Raw genomic sequence first — 16,711 nt, 5'->3', positions numbered from 1 at the left:
AAACAAGTTGAGATTTTCTAGTCTTTCCCTCAATTAAGTTCATAGTCATCATCTGCACTTATCCTTGTTCGATAACATTCTACTTTACAGCAGGTGAGAACCCCTGCAGACACATAAAGTGACATAACCATATTGTAAAACGAACAGGTTGCTTGTATAATCTTTAGTTTGCTACAGGAAATTCAAAGGGATAATCAACAATGAAATTAAGGCCAAATGGTTCAGTAGGGAGAAAAATAGATGCATCATTGTTATGCTAATAAAATTAAACATATATTATAAATATAACAGCAAACAAGTAAACATTAAAGGGTAGACGAGATGCCATTATCAACCACCCAGAATTTTAGGCCAACCTTCTCAGTGGCTAGGTGTCCCCAAACCATTAGCAACTTAACCCCCCCTCCCTCAGCCCCCAATAAAATTGTCCTCCATACCACCTCACTATAATGGTGGGGGCAATAAAGTCAAGAGATACACTGAAGAGTACTATTTAAACATTTGCATGCATTACAGAATACAAAACGCAAAGGCTGTAATATATATAATATCTTTTATGTTAAATAATGACAGAATTATGACAGCTTTACTGTAAATTCAAAATTCTGCATTTTCAGAGAATCCTTGTGTGATTGTTTTTTATTAACAATTGTCCATGAAGTCAAAGGACTTCTTAAGGACTTTCTTAAATTGTTTATATTTATTATATGGTTTGTTGAACGGGCGGGGCCTGACTGCCGACGGGATCAGACATGCTGTGTCTGAGCTTCCGCTTCAGGGCCAAAAAATCGGCGCTAACTGGAGGCCAAACCCAAACAGCAACTCATATCGGTGATTAACTTGATCCCCAAGTTGCTGCTGCTGGGGTACGCGGGGATACCTCTCAAGACCCTGCCTGGCATCAACAGTAACCTGACAGGGGCCCGGAGTGTGTTGGAGCTTGAGCTGGGACGAGACAGCCGCTCTCCCAGGTCTCCGGTCGGCGTCTGACCCCCCCCCCCCCTCTGGACCCTGGGGGGTTATCCCGGTCTGCACGGGGTGCCACTAATGCCACTAGCACGGGGTGCCACTAGCGTTCCTTGCTGCATCGATTGATGCCTTTTTTCCAACCACCCAAGCAGCACAGGCAACGGCGCAAATCCGCGGCCTACAGCGCATCGCCCATCCAGAGCCTGGAGGCCTACCTAGACGGAAGCCTACTCGGGTACCACGCACCCAACCTGAACCCGGACACCACGGGTATGGGCCGCCGATCAAACAAACCTGCAACAAGCGCGACCACACAAGCCAGGGATATTGGCGAGATGTGGCTCCGACCGGTGCAAACCGAAACGGCGCGCACCACACACCGCCCTCCTCCCGGGCAACCATCCGAGCCTGACCGCGAGGAGCCGAATACAAACAGGACTCCCCTGGCGGAGCACACACCGCCGCAAGAGGCCCAGGACGACTCGGCCCCCACGACTAAAGGCGACTTGAAAACCCTCTGGACCAACATACAACAGCTGCTGGCGGCTGATGTCGCTATAGTCAAAAAAGACATACAGTCGGTCACAGAGAGAGTGACAACAGTGGAAGCTGACATTACCACTGTACAGGACACCGTGTCCACCCTCCAGGACTCGATTCAACGCCTACAGGCAGAGCAACATGTACTCGCCGGCCAAATTATGTCATTGGAAGACAAACAACGCCGGAATCATATCAAAATCCGGGGCATCCCAAACGCTGTCACGACAGAGGAACTGCCGCAATATGTAAGGCGGCTACTTACAACACTGCTAGCCGCTAAAAAGATAACCCCGGACGGGATTTACAGAGTGACCAGCTCTACCCGCATACCACCCGACATGCCAAGGGATGTTATCATGCGCCTGGCGACAACATCAGACAAGATCCAAATAATGATCGCTATAAAAGGCAAAACACCTCTGGCCTTTGAGGGCTCTCAGCTCTCTTTTTTCCAGGATGTCACAAGAGCCACATTGTTAAGGAGAAAGTCATTCGAACCTGTGACAACGTCCCTGCGCAAGGCCGGCATCGCTTACAGATGGGGAAACACAGGCGCACTACTTGTCCACCACAACGGGACAGCACACCATCTCACAACCCCAACCGGAGCGCCCACCTTCCTGCGGACACTGGGACTACAATCCCCACAACTCACCTCCATGACCGCGAGCCAACCAGAAAGCTGGGAACAGGACGACGGCTCCACACACGACCAATCAACCACCGAGTCACCGACACCTACCACCTGACCCCGACCAGGGACTGAAACCAGGGGTAACGTTCACTACAGAGCAGGGACTGCCAGTGTGAAGACCTGATACCCGTGAGAGAGAGGGGGTATCCCCCAATGAACACTCACACCCGTGACTTTGTCCCCAAATAAATGGCACTGCTGCATCTCCCTGGTTTTCTTTTTCTTTTTCTTCCCCTTATTTTTTCTTATTTTTCCAAGTTCTCTCTTTATCTTAATGTTTTTCATGTTTTGCTGTACTGTATACGAGCCTCGGTGCTCCCATGCAATTATTCTTTCTTTACCTTGCAATGATAATCCATATGTATTGGCTCAGCACGTATTCATCCTCTACACATATGTCACTGAGGCACATCTAGACTGCAGCAACACACGATAGAGATTTTATAGGCGCTTATTGTAGAATCTAGCCACTCCGCCTAACCCCCCCCCCCTCATCCCCAGGGTTACAGGGGACACACAAGATGCCACACAGGGTGCATCGCTCTCCGGAACCACTTCCACACTAGCCAGACCACGAAAATCTACTATGTTCCGCTAGCGAGCACGCACGAGCATCCAAACCCACATACCTGCACTAACCTGGATTACACTCATACCACCCACACACCTGGAGTATCCCCTAGGGAAAGTAAATACACCCTACCAGACCAACCACAACACTACTCACCCTGGGCATGTCACTATACCTATTTGTTAAGAGAAAATGTGCTTACAAACTTGAAATATGAACGCTAACGCTAAAACATGTACCTGCTTGCTCCCATTTTACAAATATGCTCCGAACTGTACTCTGTACCCATGTTCTACCAAGCACAAAAAAAGAAAGAATTAAAAAAAAAAAATGCTGCAGCCGCCGAGCGCTCTGTAAAGAGCGCTCAGACGGCTGCAGCTGCTTTTCCCTCCCTCCCCTCCCCTGTAGCGTGGCCGAGCTGCTCTCCGGTCCGCAGTGCCCGGCCGGAGTGATAGGAAGGTGCACACTGAGTGTGCACTTCCTGTCAGTCCGGCCGGTTACAGGAAACAGAAACTCCTGTTCCGCGCAGAACAGGAGTTTCTGTTTCATGTACCCGGCCGGACTGACAGGAAGTGCACACTGAGCGTGCACCTTCCCATCACTCCGGCCGGCACCGCGGACCAGAGAGCAGCTCAGCCACACTACAGGGGAGGGAGTAAGAAGAGGGGAGGGGGGAGAGTAAGAAGAGGGGAGGGGGGGAGAGTAAGAAGAGGGGAGGGGGGAGAGTAAGAAGAGGGGAGGGGGAGAGTAAGGGGAGGGGGGAGAGTAAGAAGAGGGGAGGGGGGGAGAGTAAGAAGAGGGGAGGGGGGGAGAGTAAGAAGAGGGGAGGGGGGAGAGTAAGGGGAGGGGGGAGAGTAAGGGGAGGGGGGAGAGTAAGAAGAGGGGAGGGGGGAGCGTAAGAAGAGGGGAGGGGGGAGAGTAAGAAGAGGGGAGGGGGGGAGAGTAAGAAGAGGGGAGGGGGGAGAGTAAAAAGATGGGAGGGGGGAGAGTAAGAAGAGGTGAGGGGGGAGAGTAAGAAGGGGGGAGAGTAAGGGGAGGGGGGAGAGTAAGAAGAGGGGAGGGGGGAGAGTAAGAAGAGGGGAGGGGGAGAGTAAGAAGAGGGGGGAGAGTAAGAAGAGGGGATGGGGGAGAGTAAGAAGAGGGGAGGGGGGGAGAGTAAGAAGAAGGGGGGAGTAAGAAGAGGGGAGGGGGAGTAAGAAGAGGGGGGAGAGTAAGGGGAGGTGGGAGAGTAAGAAGAGGGGAGGGGGGAGAGTAAGAAGAGGGGAGGGGGAGAGTAAGAAGAGGGGGGAGAGTAAGAAGAGGGGATGGGGGAGAGTAAGAAGAGGGGAGGGGGGGAGAGTAAGAAGAAGGGGGGAGTAAGAAGAGGGGAGGGGGAGTAAGAAGAGGGGGAGAGTAAGAAGAAGGGGGAGTAAGAAGAGGGGAGGGGGAGGGGGAGTAAGAAGAGGGGAGGGGGAGTAAGAAGTGGGGAGGGGGCAGTAAGAAGAGGGAAGGGGGGGAGAGTAAGGGGAGGGGGGAGAGTAAGAAGAGGGGAGGGGGGAGAGTAAGAAGAGGGGAGGGGGAGAGTAAGAAGAGGGGATGGGGAGAGTAAGAAGAGGGGAGGGGGGAGAGTAAGAAGAAGGGGGGAGTAAGAAGAGGGGAGGGGGAGTAAGAAGAGGGGGGAGAGTAAGAAGAAGGGGGAGTAAGAAGAGGGGAGGGGGAGGGGGAGTAAGAAGAGGGGAGGGGGAGTAAGAAGTGGGGAGGGGGCAGAAAGAAGAGGGGAGGGGGAGTAAGAAGAGGGGAGGGGGGAGTAAGAGGGGAGGGGGAGTAAGAAGAGGGGGGAGTAAGAAGAGGGGGGAGTAAGAAGAGGGAAGAGAGGGAGTAAGAAGAGGGGAGGGGGTAATAAGAGGGGGGGAGTAAGAAGAAGGGGGAAGTAAGAAGGAGGGGAGGGGGGAGAGTAAGAAGAGGGGAGGGGGAAAGTAAGAAGAGGGGGGAGAGTAAGAAGAGGGGATGGGGAGAGTAAGAAGAGGGGAGGGGGGAGAGTAAGAAGAAGGGGGGAGTAAGAAGAGGGGAGGGGGAGTAAGAAGAGGGGGGAGAGTAAGAAGAAGGGGGAGTAAGAAGAGGGGAGGGGGAGGGGGAGTAAGAAGAGGGGAGGGGGAGTAAGAAGTGGGGAGGGGGAGAGTAAGAAGAGGGGGGAGAGTAAGAAGAGGGGATGGGGGAGAGTAAGAAGAGGGGAGGGGGGGAGAGTAAGAAGAAGGGGGGAGTAAGAAGAGGGGAGGGGGAGTAAGAAGAGGGGGGAGAGTAAGAAGAAGGGGGAGTAAGAAGAGGGGAGGGGGAGGGGGAGTAAGAAGAGGGAAGGGGGGGAGAGTAAGGGGAGGGGGGAGAGTAAGAAGAGGGGAGGGGGGGAGAGTAAGAAGAGGGGAGGGGAGAGTAAGAAGAGGGGGGAGAGTAAGAAGAGGGGATGGGGAGAGTAAGAAGAGGGGAGGGGGGGAGAGTAAGAAGAAGGGGGGAGTAAGAAGAGGGGAGGGGGAGTAAGAAGAGGGGGGAGAGTAAGAAGAAGGGGGAGTAAGAAGAGGGGAGGGGGAGGGGGAGTAAGAAGAGGGGAGGGGGAGTAAGAAGTGGGGAGGGGGCAGTAAGAAGAGGGGAGGGGGAGTAAGAAGAGGGGAGGGGGGAGTAAGAGGGGAGGGGGAGTAAGAAGAGGGGGGAGTAAGAAGAGGGGGGAGTAAGAAGAGGGGGGAGTAAGAAGAGGGAAGAGAGGGAGTAAGAAGAGGGGAGGGGGTAATAAGAGGGGGGGAGTAAGAAGAAGGAGGAAGTAAGAAGGAGGGGAGATAAGAAAAAGAGGGGCTAAGAAGAAGAAGGGGGAGTAAGAACAAGAGTGGGGAGTAATTAGAAGAAGGGGGTAAGAAGAAGAGGGGGTAAGAAGAAGAAGGGGGAGCAATAAGAAGAGGGGGGAGTAAGAAGAAGGGGGGAGTAAGAAGAAGAAGAGGGAGGTAAGAAGGGGAGAGTAATAAGAAGACGGGGGTAAGAAGAACAAGGGGGCAAGTAAGAAGAACACCGGGACGAGGGGGGTCAGAAGAACACAGGGGGGGTGAGAACACACAGAGGGAGGAGTGAGAAGAACACAGGGAGGGTGGAGGGGGGATGAGAAGAGCACAGGGAGGGTGGGTGAGTGTGAGAAGAGACCGCTAGGGGAGGGTGGGGGAGAGGAGAGACCACTAAGCTCTATAGGACAGGGGGCAAGACAGGGAGCTCTTTAACACTACGTGCACACACACACACACACACACAATGCATCCCTATACATACACAGAAACACACAATGCATCCCTATACATACACAGAAACACACAATGCATCCCTATACATACACAGAAACAGAACATGCTTCCCTTACACACAGAGAAACACACAATGCATCCATTACACACACACACACACACACACACAATGCAACCCTTACACACAAGGACAATGCATCATTTGCACACATACACAGAAACATACAATGCAAACCCTTACACACACATGCAAACACACACATTGTTTTTCTTACATACACACAGAAACACAATGCATCTCTTACACTCAATGCACACACATACAGACACACACCTTGCATCCCTTATGCATACAAACACAGATTCACACAATGCATCCCTCACACACAACCAGAAACACATAATACATCCCTTATACACAAATACACACTGCTTCCACTACACACAAACACACTGCATCACCTGCACAAAGTGGTATCCCTATACACTACATACCATAAGCACACATATTAGATAACACATTACACAAATTAACAGATAAACATGGGTCATTGCCCCCCATACTCCGCCCTCGTATCCTGTTCCTTCCGCTACCATACAAAAGGCAATGACCCCCATATAAATAACACATATACATACTTATAACATACACCAACATTATTCCAATCTATCAATTGTAAAAGTGCCAACCATCCATTAACCACGGCAGGGGTATACCCGGATACCCCTGCCCCACCAGGTTCTGAGCCACCTCCAGGACTCGAAACCTCTCAACCACCGATGACCACAACTTGTTTATTCCACCTCACGTTCATCCTGGGGAGCCTATTTCCTCTCCTTCAGCTCCCCGTCCCGCCACAAGCTCAAACCTTGACCCCTTAAGCTGTCTGAGCTCCGCCACCCCGAAGAAACAGTGCCATCCGCATACCATCCTACCAACCCAAGTTGAGCAGGTCCAAACCCACATCCGAGAGATGAACACCATCCGAGCGGTAGTATCCTGGCAACCCTTCCTCCAGCTCAAGGTGCCTCACTACCACACACCCCACCTTCCGGACAAAGCTTGCCATCAAGCTGTTCACTTTCTTCCTGCACCTATCCATAGCCACCGGATCAAACTAACATGACCCCCGGAAGCAGGCCCCTCAACTTGTTAATGTCCTGCTTCATCCACTTCACCAGCCGGCGTTGCGGCGTAAGACCCAGGTCATTACCCCCCACATGTAGGACCAGCAAGTCCGGCGCGTACCCAGCCGCTAGCATCCTAAACAGTGCACCACAAACATCCCCCCAGCAAAACCCCCGATACCCAAACCAACGAACTGCCAACTGGCCTCTCGGAAAACCCAGCTGCTGGCCTTGTGCTCGAGCTGCGGCCCTCCTCTCGGCCCAGAAGACAAACGAATGGCCCACGATCCATGCCACACGCCCTGGGGAGGAGAAAACAAATGGTGAGGGAAGTCTAACAGAGACCCCCACCCCAGCCCAAAACATCGAAGTGTTCCTGTTTAATTTATTTAGTTATCCTTTTTTTTTTTTTTTTTTTTTTTTATATACAGTCCCCAAGTCCATCACTCCAACAAACCCAACCGGACATAGGAACGGAATCTTACCGATTCCCACCTCCCTATCCGCTTCACCACCTCGTCCCCCAATCCCAACCGTGCTGCCTCCGTGGCCGCCCCAATACGGAACGAGTGCGTTCCAGATCGTTCAGCCCGAAGCCCCAACTTACCTAGGCCCAACCGAAAAACTTTCGTGAACTGGAACCGAGAAAGGGACGATCCGTCAGCATGTACCAACAAGGAAGCCCCTATCGCCGGCCTCCGCGCCAGGTACTCCGCCGTAGCAGCCAACGGGCACAAAGCCGAGCCCGGCAAGGCCCACAGTGTCACGTCCCGGCCTACGCCGCGGACGTCCGTTTTGGATCTGCCAAGGCGCACTACTGAATATAAAACAACAGATAAGTACAAATACACCTGTGTGCAGATCAAAACACACACAGTGGGTAATGAGTGAAGGAGAACACACAAAAATTACCCTTAGTTACAAAGTATTGTAGATGAAAGGACTCCTCTCATGTCCTCATAGCAAATACAAAAAATACCAAAACGGCAATCTACAATACAACAATAGAAATAGACATAGGGCAATATTGTTTGCAAAAATTATGGGTTAATGGATAAGAATGATTTGGACTCACAAACCCAATTTGATTGTAGGCATATCACTAGAATCAATGTAGCGACTTCAGGACTTTGGAACCTCAGTGGCATGCATCGGAAGAATAGAAAATAATAATAGTGCAGAGTATCTCAGTAAAAATCACACATTTTATTAAATGTCACACTTACAAAAACGAAGTGTCAGATAGGCACATCAGGTGGAAACACTTTTGATCCGAAATCCACAAGAGCAGGAAAGCCAGATAAAACAAAATAAATACAAAATACATAAAAAATAAATAAATAACTAAATACTCTGTACACTAAAAAAGCCCTACGCGTTTCGTTCAAAGTTGAACTTCCTCAGGGGAAAATATCCAGATGCTGTCCTCATGCAAGCATAACATGAAATGCCAAACTTCTCCTTTTTAAATTCGTTTTCGGCGCGAAGTAATCAGCCGTGCGCCATACTTCCGGGTTCGGGCTCCGGTGCACTTCCGGTTACGCCTGCGTTGCGTTCCGGAATTGGTAACCAAGCCTCGTTTTGATTCTCATCAGTAAGGGCGGCCAGCCATGCGTTCCAAATGCGTTCCAATGCTCGAAAACGAGCAGAAAGTCCCAAAGTAGAAAACCACAGTAAATATACACATTAAATAATCAATCAGGGAAAAGACATCCCAAAAGGTAAAATACCAGTATAAAAGAATGGATAGAAATGAAAATATAAGTAAAGACAAAATACAATAAAATAAAATAGATACAATAAATAAAATCACAAAAAACAAACCAAATCAAAATCTACATTTAACCCATTTGGTTTCATAGTTTTTAACGTGTGGATCCAATATCCCTCTCTCTTCCTTAGAGCCATCATAAGGTCACCACCTCTTTCATTTAAAGTAACCTGTTCTATACCTATACATCTTAAGGTATTAAAATTAAAAGAGGGGCAGTTATTACAGTGCACTGGCACTGAGTGTGTTAACAAACCATTTTTTATGTTGTTTCTATGTTCTTGAAATCTTACTTTTAATTTCTTCCCAGTTCTTCCTACGTACTGCATCCCACACCCACAGGTAAGTAGATATACCACATGGGTGGAGGAGCAGGACACCTTATTTTTAATTTTAAATTTAACTTGTGTCTGTGTACTAACAAAATCTTTAAATGTATTAAATTGGTGACTACAACTTTTGCAATTCCCACAAGTGAAAAAACCTCCCATGTGGTCAATTGAAGTTTTCCCAGATCGAAAAGTACTAGGGGCCAGAATTTGTTTTAGATTATTGCCCTTTCTAAAAATAACTTTAGGAGCTTGTGGGATTTGTCTACCTAGAAATTCGTCCTCGGTGAGTAAACCCCAATGTTTTTTAATAATCCTTTGTATGTCAAAAGCCGTTCCATTATATTTAGTGTTAAAAGAAAAGTCAAAAATTGGATTTCTAGTAGTTATATCTTTTTTCTTATCTTGAAGTAAATTGCTACGGCTAATCCTCCCAACTCGATCAATCTCTGTGTCTAAAAATTCAGGGGAATAGCCCTTCTCCAAAAAACATTTCTTGAGAATCTCAGATTGTTCAAAAAAAAGAGTCTAGATCACTGCAATTCCTACGTAACCTAACAAATTGGCTTTTAGGGACACCTCTTAACCAATTTGGATGGTGTCCGCTTGTGGTATCAATAAAGCTATTGGAATCAATAGTCTTAAAGAATGTTTTAGTCTTGATCTCCTGCTCCTCAATATATATTGAAAGGTCAAGAAAATCAATACTATTGACACCTATTTTAGGGGTAAAAACCAAAGACAAAGAGTTGCAGTTAACATACTCAAAGAAATCATATAAGAGATCCAAGGGGCCCCGCCAGATCATCAGGACATCATCGTTGTACCGTCTCCAGAGCACCAAGCTTGCACCGAACGGGTTGTTGGACCAAATAAACGACCTTTCCCAACAATCCATAAAAATGTTAGCATAGCTCGGTGCAAACTTGGTGCCCATGGCTGTACCCTTAATCTGGAGGAAGTATTCCCCATCAAAACTGAAAAAGTTGTGTGTAAGGATAAAACGGATAGCCTCCTCCAAAAAAGAAAAAAAAGAAGGCTCTAATTCAGTGTCTTGTATCAGGTTACTCTTGACCGCCTCCACACCAAGATTGTGATCAATTACGGTGTAGAGTGAAGTCACATCCAAAGTGGCCCAAACGTAGTCATCACCCCATTCAATACTTTCCAGTTCCTGAATGAGATGTTTCGTGTCCTTTAGATATGACAAAGCACCCTGAGCATATTTCTGCAGATGGAAATCAATATACTCAGAGAGCTTTGAAGTCAAAGAATCGATGCCACTTATGATCGGCCTCCCTGGGGGCTTATCCTTACATTTGTGAAGCTTTGGGAGAAAATAAAAAGTAGGTACCCTAGGAAATTCTGTAAAAATGAAGGAATAGGTGGATTCATCTATAGTGCCTGCTGTTCTAGCACTGCATAACATGCTTTTAAGATCTTGATTAAATTCATAATTGGGATTGGAGTTGAGTTTGGCGTATGTAAGATGATCATTTAGAAGTCTTAAAGATTCTTCAACATAATATTTTGTCGACATAATAACCACTCCTCCTCCCTTGTCCGCACTCTTAATAGTCAACTCACTTCTTTTACTTAAATTAATTAGGATATTACTTTCTTTCGAAGTAAGATTCTTATGTTTAACTCTCCTAGCCTGATCTCTTCCCAGTTTTTCGAAATCCCTAATGATCATTTTGTTGAAGGCTTCAATCTGACTTCCTCGGTCATTAGGACAAAATTTAGATTTAGGTTTAAATCTCTGAATCTCTCTATCTTTAGTAGGATTGGAGGAGGTATTCAAAAAACCTTCGCTGGTTTTCTTAATAAAAAATCTTTTAATCGACATTTTCCTAATAAATTTCTGGGCGTCAATAAAAAGTTGAAAACAATTCGGGGGTTCTTCCGGGACAAATTTCAAACCCTTACTCAGAAGGAGGGTTTCTTGTAATGTCAAATTAAATCCAGATAAATTGAAAACTCCTAAACTCTCTTCTTGTTTTTTAGTTAAATTCCCACCCTTTCTCCACTCAATCTCCTCTTCTTCCCCGGGATATGTTGTTCACTGAGGGGCACAAAACGATTGGTTAGGGGTAATTCTTGAGACCTTGGTGGAAAAAATTCTGTGATTTCCCCCTTTCTTCGGTCTTGCCCCTTCCCTAAAAAATTCCTATCAGAATTGGAGTTTTGAGCAGTAGATCGGGTGGTATTCATCACACTAGCAACTGTATCCCTTTGTGGTCTGGGAAAAAGATGCAAACTAGATGAACTTTCATTCCGTTTTTTCGGATTGGTTTGATTTCTTAAAGGTGTAGTCCACTTGGGTTTAGCCCCCATATGGTCACCCTTTCTTTGATTAGATGTTTCTCTATTTAGATTATATTTACCATGATCCTTAAATCTAGATTTTCTATCAATTTTGTTTAATGTTGAATGGGTATTATTGATTTTATCTCGTTTGTCTCTAAGATATTTCTTATTCTTAGTTTGTGCGATATTATCATCAAGTTTCTCTATCCTTTCGAACAGAACTTTTTCTTTCCTCTTAAAATCAGAGGTATCTTTGTCAAAGATATTAATATCAGCTAATTTCCCCATTTCATCAGAAACCACACTCAGGTTGTCTCTTTCAAAATCGATAATAATTTCCATAAGCGTCATAGAGCATCTCTCCAATGCTACGTCCCAACGTTCAATATGTTTAGATTTTTCTAATCCATTGGCAGGTCTTTTATCCAACCTTAAACCTCTTGGAATCAATCCCTCCTTAAGGTATGACTCCAAAAAGGATACCTCCCACCATTTTTTTTGTCTCTCTAAATGAGAGTTTTTCTAATTTAATGAAATAGTCATCTATGGAGGTATTATTTTCTAAGTTAGTATTTGGATTATTAAAGAGGGACTGGAGCTTAGCTTCCCTTAGCTCCCTTAGATCTGAGAACATGCTCATGATGCTTTTCCAGAAAAAAATATAAGCAGTGTATTTGTGCAGCAGAGGAAAAACAGAAAGAATATAAAATAACAGATAAGTACAAATACACCTGTGTGCAGATCAAAACACACACAGTGGGTAATGAGTGAAGGAGAACACACAACAATTACCCTTAGTTACAAAGTATTGTAGATGAAAGGACTCCTCTCATGTCCTCATAGCAAATACAAAAAATACCAAAACGGCAATCTACAATACAACAATAGAAATAGACATGGGGCAATATTGTTTGCAAAAATTATGGGTTAATGGATAAGAATGATTTGCACTCACAAACCCAATTTGATTGTAGGCATATCATTAGAATCAATGTAGCGACTTCAGGACTTTGGAACCTCAGTGGCATGCATAGGAAGAATTGTATTTTGTCTTTACTTATATTTTCATTTCTATCCATTCTTTTATACTGGTATTTTACCTTTTGGGATGTCTTTTCCCTGATTGATTATTTAATGTGTATATTTACTGTGGTTTTCTACTTTGGGGACTTTCTGCTCGTTTTCGAGCATTGGAACGCATTTGGAACGCATGGCTGGCCGCCCTTACTGATGAGAATCAAAACGAGGCTTGGTTACCAATTCCGGAACGCAACGCAGGCGTAACCGGAAGTGCACCGGAGCCCGAACCCGGAAGTATGGCGCACGGCTGATTACTTCGCGCCGAAAACGAATTTAAAAAGGAGAAGTTTGGCATTTCATGTTATGCTTGCATGAGGACAGCATCTGGATATTTGCCCCTGAGGAAGTTCAACTTTGAACGAAACGCGTAGGGCTTTTTTAGTGTACAGAGTATTTAGTTATTTATTTATTTTTTTATGTATTTTGTATTTATTTTGTTTTATCTGGCTTTCCTGCTCTTGTGGATTTCGGATCAAAAGTGTTTCCACCTGATGTGCCTATCTGACACTTCGTTTTTGTAAGTGTGACATTTAATAAAATGTGTGATTTTTACTGAGATACTCTGCACTATTATTATTTTCTATTCTTCCTATGCATGCCACTGAGGTTCCAAAGTCCTGAAGTCGCTACATTGATTCTAGTGATATGCCTACAATCAAATTGGGTTTGTGAGTGCAAATCATTCTTATCCATTAACCCATAATTTTTGCAAACAATATTGCCCTATGTCTATTTCTATTGTTGTATTGTAGATTGCCGTTTTGGTATTTTTTGCAAGGTGCACTACTACCTTCCTATCCAAAACACGAACCCCCGAAAATTGCAGACCCCCTTGCACCATCTTATTAGCACTCACCAATTCCCCTATTCGGAATGCCCCAAAAAACGCCAAAATAAACGCCACCTTGAACAGAGAAGCTTCGAACCCATCGAAACAGACCTCAGGCAACAGACCCACCAAATCCCCCAATAGCTTAACCGACACCGGGCGCCTGGTATCTGGCGACCTGCGTCCCTTGCGATAACCCTTCAGGGCTTGCCTGATGACGAAGGTCTTGGTAAAGTCCTCCTTCCCCCGCCACCTAAACCAAAACGCCATCGCCGCCATGGACCTGTCCACCACGGCCGGGGACGGCCCTTTTGCCAGCAACTGACAGGTGTACCACAGGAAAGCATCCCGCAGGGCATCCCCGCTGTCTATGGCCAACCCGTCCAGCGACCGCTCCCACGAGCCCCAAACCTTACTGTACGAGGCCCAAGTGGCCGGTGCCAGAGAAGCCTTCACAAGTCCTCCAAGCAGGATGCTCCCAGCTGCCAAATCTCGTCCGGGCAAGCCTGCCCTTCCTTCGATGCCCCCGGCGCTGCCAGCCAGAATCGGGACCACTGAAAACGAGACAGAGCATCAGCCACTTCATTCAAATACCCTGGAACATGGCGCGCGCGAAAAACAACATTCCGAGACATACACAGCAATACAAGTCGCCTAAGCAGCTTAACCACCGGCTTTGAGGCCGCAGACTGACGATTCACCGCGTGTACCACTGCCATGTTGTCCGAGAAAAAGACCACCTTCCGATCGCGCAGCCCGTCGCCCCACAGTGCCATTGCGATGACCAACGGGAACAACTCAAGGAAAGCCAAGTTGCGCATAAGAGGGCTCGACCCCCAAGATTCCGGCCACCTCTCCGCGCACCAGCAGCCACCAAAATATGCCCCAAAGCCCACACTGCCCGATGCATCCGTGAAAAGCTCCAGCTCGGCCGACGACTGGCCCTCCTGCCGGAAAAACACCGTCCCATTAAAATCCCGCAAGAAGGCATCCCAAATGCCCAAGTCCGCTCTCATGGCCGCCGACACCCGGATGAAATGGTGCGGGGACCGAACCCCCGCGGTAGCAGCCGACAAGCTGCGACTGAAGACCCTCCCCATTGGTATGACCCGGCACGCAAAATTGAGCAGCCCAATCAAAGACTGCAGCTGCCGCAGGGTAACCTTGCGCGCCCCAGCCACAGCAGCCACCGCCCCTCTAAGCCTGTCCAGCTTATCCCGGGGCAGCCGACATTCGCCCAGCCCTGAGTCAATCTCCAGTTTCAGGAAACTCAGACATGTGGTCGGGCCTTCAGTTTTATCCGCCGCCAGCGGAACCCCGAAGTGGCCCGCCACCCACTCAAGCGTCCGCAGCAGGCGCAGGCATTCCAAGGAATCAGCCGGCCCCACACACAGAAAATCATCCAAATAATGCACAATAGAACGATTCCCCGCCTCCTCCCGTACCACCCATTCGAGAAAAGTGCTAAACTTCTCAAAATAGGAGCACGAAATGGAACAACCCATGGGCAGGCACAAGTCCACGAAGTAGGCCCCTTCGAAGAAACACCCCAGTAGGTGATGACAGTCCGGGTGGACCGGCAGCAGCCGAAACGCTGCTTCAATGTCCACTTTAGCCATCAGAGCCCCACGCCCGGCCCGCCTGACCAGTTCGACCGCCCGGTCGAAAGATGCATACGACACCGAGCATAAGTCCTTACTAATACCGTCATTCACCGACTCCCCTCTCGGGTATGAGAGATGGTGAATGAGTCTAAATTTACCTGGCTCCTTCTTGGGAACCACCCCAAGTGGGGAAATCCGCAGGCCCTCCATCGGAGGCACTGCGAACGGGCCCGCCATGCGGCCCAGCCCGACTTCTTTGCCCAGCTTCTCCCTCACCACGTCCGGGAAGTCAGCAACAGACTTCAGGTTGCGCAGCCTCCCCGATCCCCCCTCCCGCTCCTGGAACGGAATCAAAAACCCCGTTGCAAAACCCGCCAGGAGCACAGCAGCATCCGCCCTGTTACCGTAGCGGCTTAGCCACGGCTCCATCGCGCTTAGCCTCACTGGGGTTAAGCCCCGGGGAAGCGGATGCACCCCCTCCCCCGGTCGCGACAGCCGCACCGGCGCCTCCGGACTTACCCTTCTTGAAGCAGTGGTTGAGCCCATGAGCGCCCCCGCAGCCGGAGCACTCGTGCTTGAAACGACAGGTGGCCCCCCATTTGCATTGGCCCTCATTATAGAGCCAGCATAAGCCCTTTTGTAAGGTGGCCGACGAGGCGGACTGCCCCCTTGCGCCGGACGAGTTCTGAAAGGGCTGCTCCTTCTGCGCCATCATCAGCTTCATCCAGAGCGGCAGGTCCATCTGATCCCACCTCATACCTGGATTAGCCGCCAGCCGTTGCCTAAACTGCTCGTCATACCGCCACCACGCCAACCCCCCATAAGTACGGTACGCTTCCCAAATGCCATCCAGATAGCAAAACAGAGACGAGCATAACCCCGGCGATTTCTCGCCGAGTACGCTAGCCAGCACGCAAAAGGCCCTCAACCAATTACCAAAGGATTTCGGAATCTTGCGATAACGCTTCCTCTTTTCCTCCTCCTCCTTTTTCTCATCCTTCTTATCCTCCTCTTTGAGGTCAATAAAGTCCTCTAATGGGAGGAGGGAGAAAATCTTACAGAACTCACCCTTCCATATCTTATCCTTAACGTCCTGTTTCAAGTGAACCCCCAGCGGACCCGCAAAAGATACATACGCGTGCTGCCTAGCCGCGTCGGGGATACCCCCGGTCAACTCAGCCCGCTCACTCCCAGCCTCCCCTACTTCCTGCGGCACCACCATGTCCCCGCCCGAACTAGGCCCTGTGGAATTCCCGACCCGAGAGCCCGTAGCCACAGCTCCTGGAGCCCACACCTGACCAATGCCGCTAGTGTCACCCCCCGCCCCCAATGAGTGGAGTAGTGCCTGAAGTGTGGTAACTAAAGCGCTGGAGTGTAGTGACCCACTGGACTCACCGGCCAAGCCCCCCGACACCTGAACGGTGGGGGCTGCAGTGCTGATCGCCCGCCGTCCAGGAAGAGGAACTTCCGCCGCTGTCTCGCCGACCGGGGAGCCCACCCGGTGTCCTGCCTGCGAGGAGGCGGAACGGCTCCGAGACCTAGAACAAGGAGAAGAAGTCCTGGGTAGGGTGTAACGAACATCAATTCCCCTCCCGTCACGACCCCGGGAGCGCCTGCTCTGCACCGAAG

General features: G+C 48.7%; 1 protein-coding gene across 1 annotated transcript in view; it reads left to right on the top strand.

Annotated features, from left to right (window-relative positions):
• LGALS3BP (galectin 3 binding protein) overlaps window positions 1-16,711 on the top strand; it is a 45,750-nt gene that overhangs the window by 19,763 nt on the left and 9,276 nt on the right. The window contains exons 6-7 of the mRNA XM_063456660.1: window positions 1,119-2,064; window positions 9,241-9,272. Coding sequence (XP_063312730.1) covers window positions 1,119-2,064; window positions 9,241-9,272 — 978 coding nt within the window. The remainder of the gene's footprint in view (window positions 1-1,118; window positions 2,065-9,240; window positions 9,273-16,711) is intronic.

This window comes from Pelobates fuscus, chromosome 5 (assembly GCF_036172605.1).
Source record: "Pelobates fuscus isolate aPelFus1 chromosome 5, aPelFus1.pri, whole genome shotgun sequence".
Classification (NCBI taxonomy): Eukaryota; Metazoa; Chordata; class Amphibia; order Anura; family Pelobatidae; genus Pelobates; species Pelobates fuscus.
Note: the sequence above shows the minus strand (reverse complement) of the source record. Positions and strands in the feature narration are given on the sequence as shown.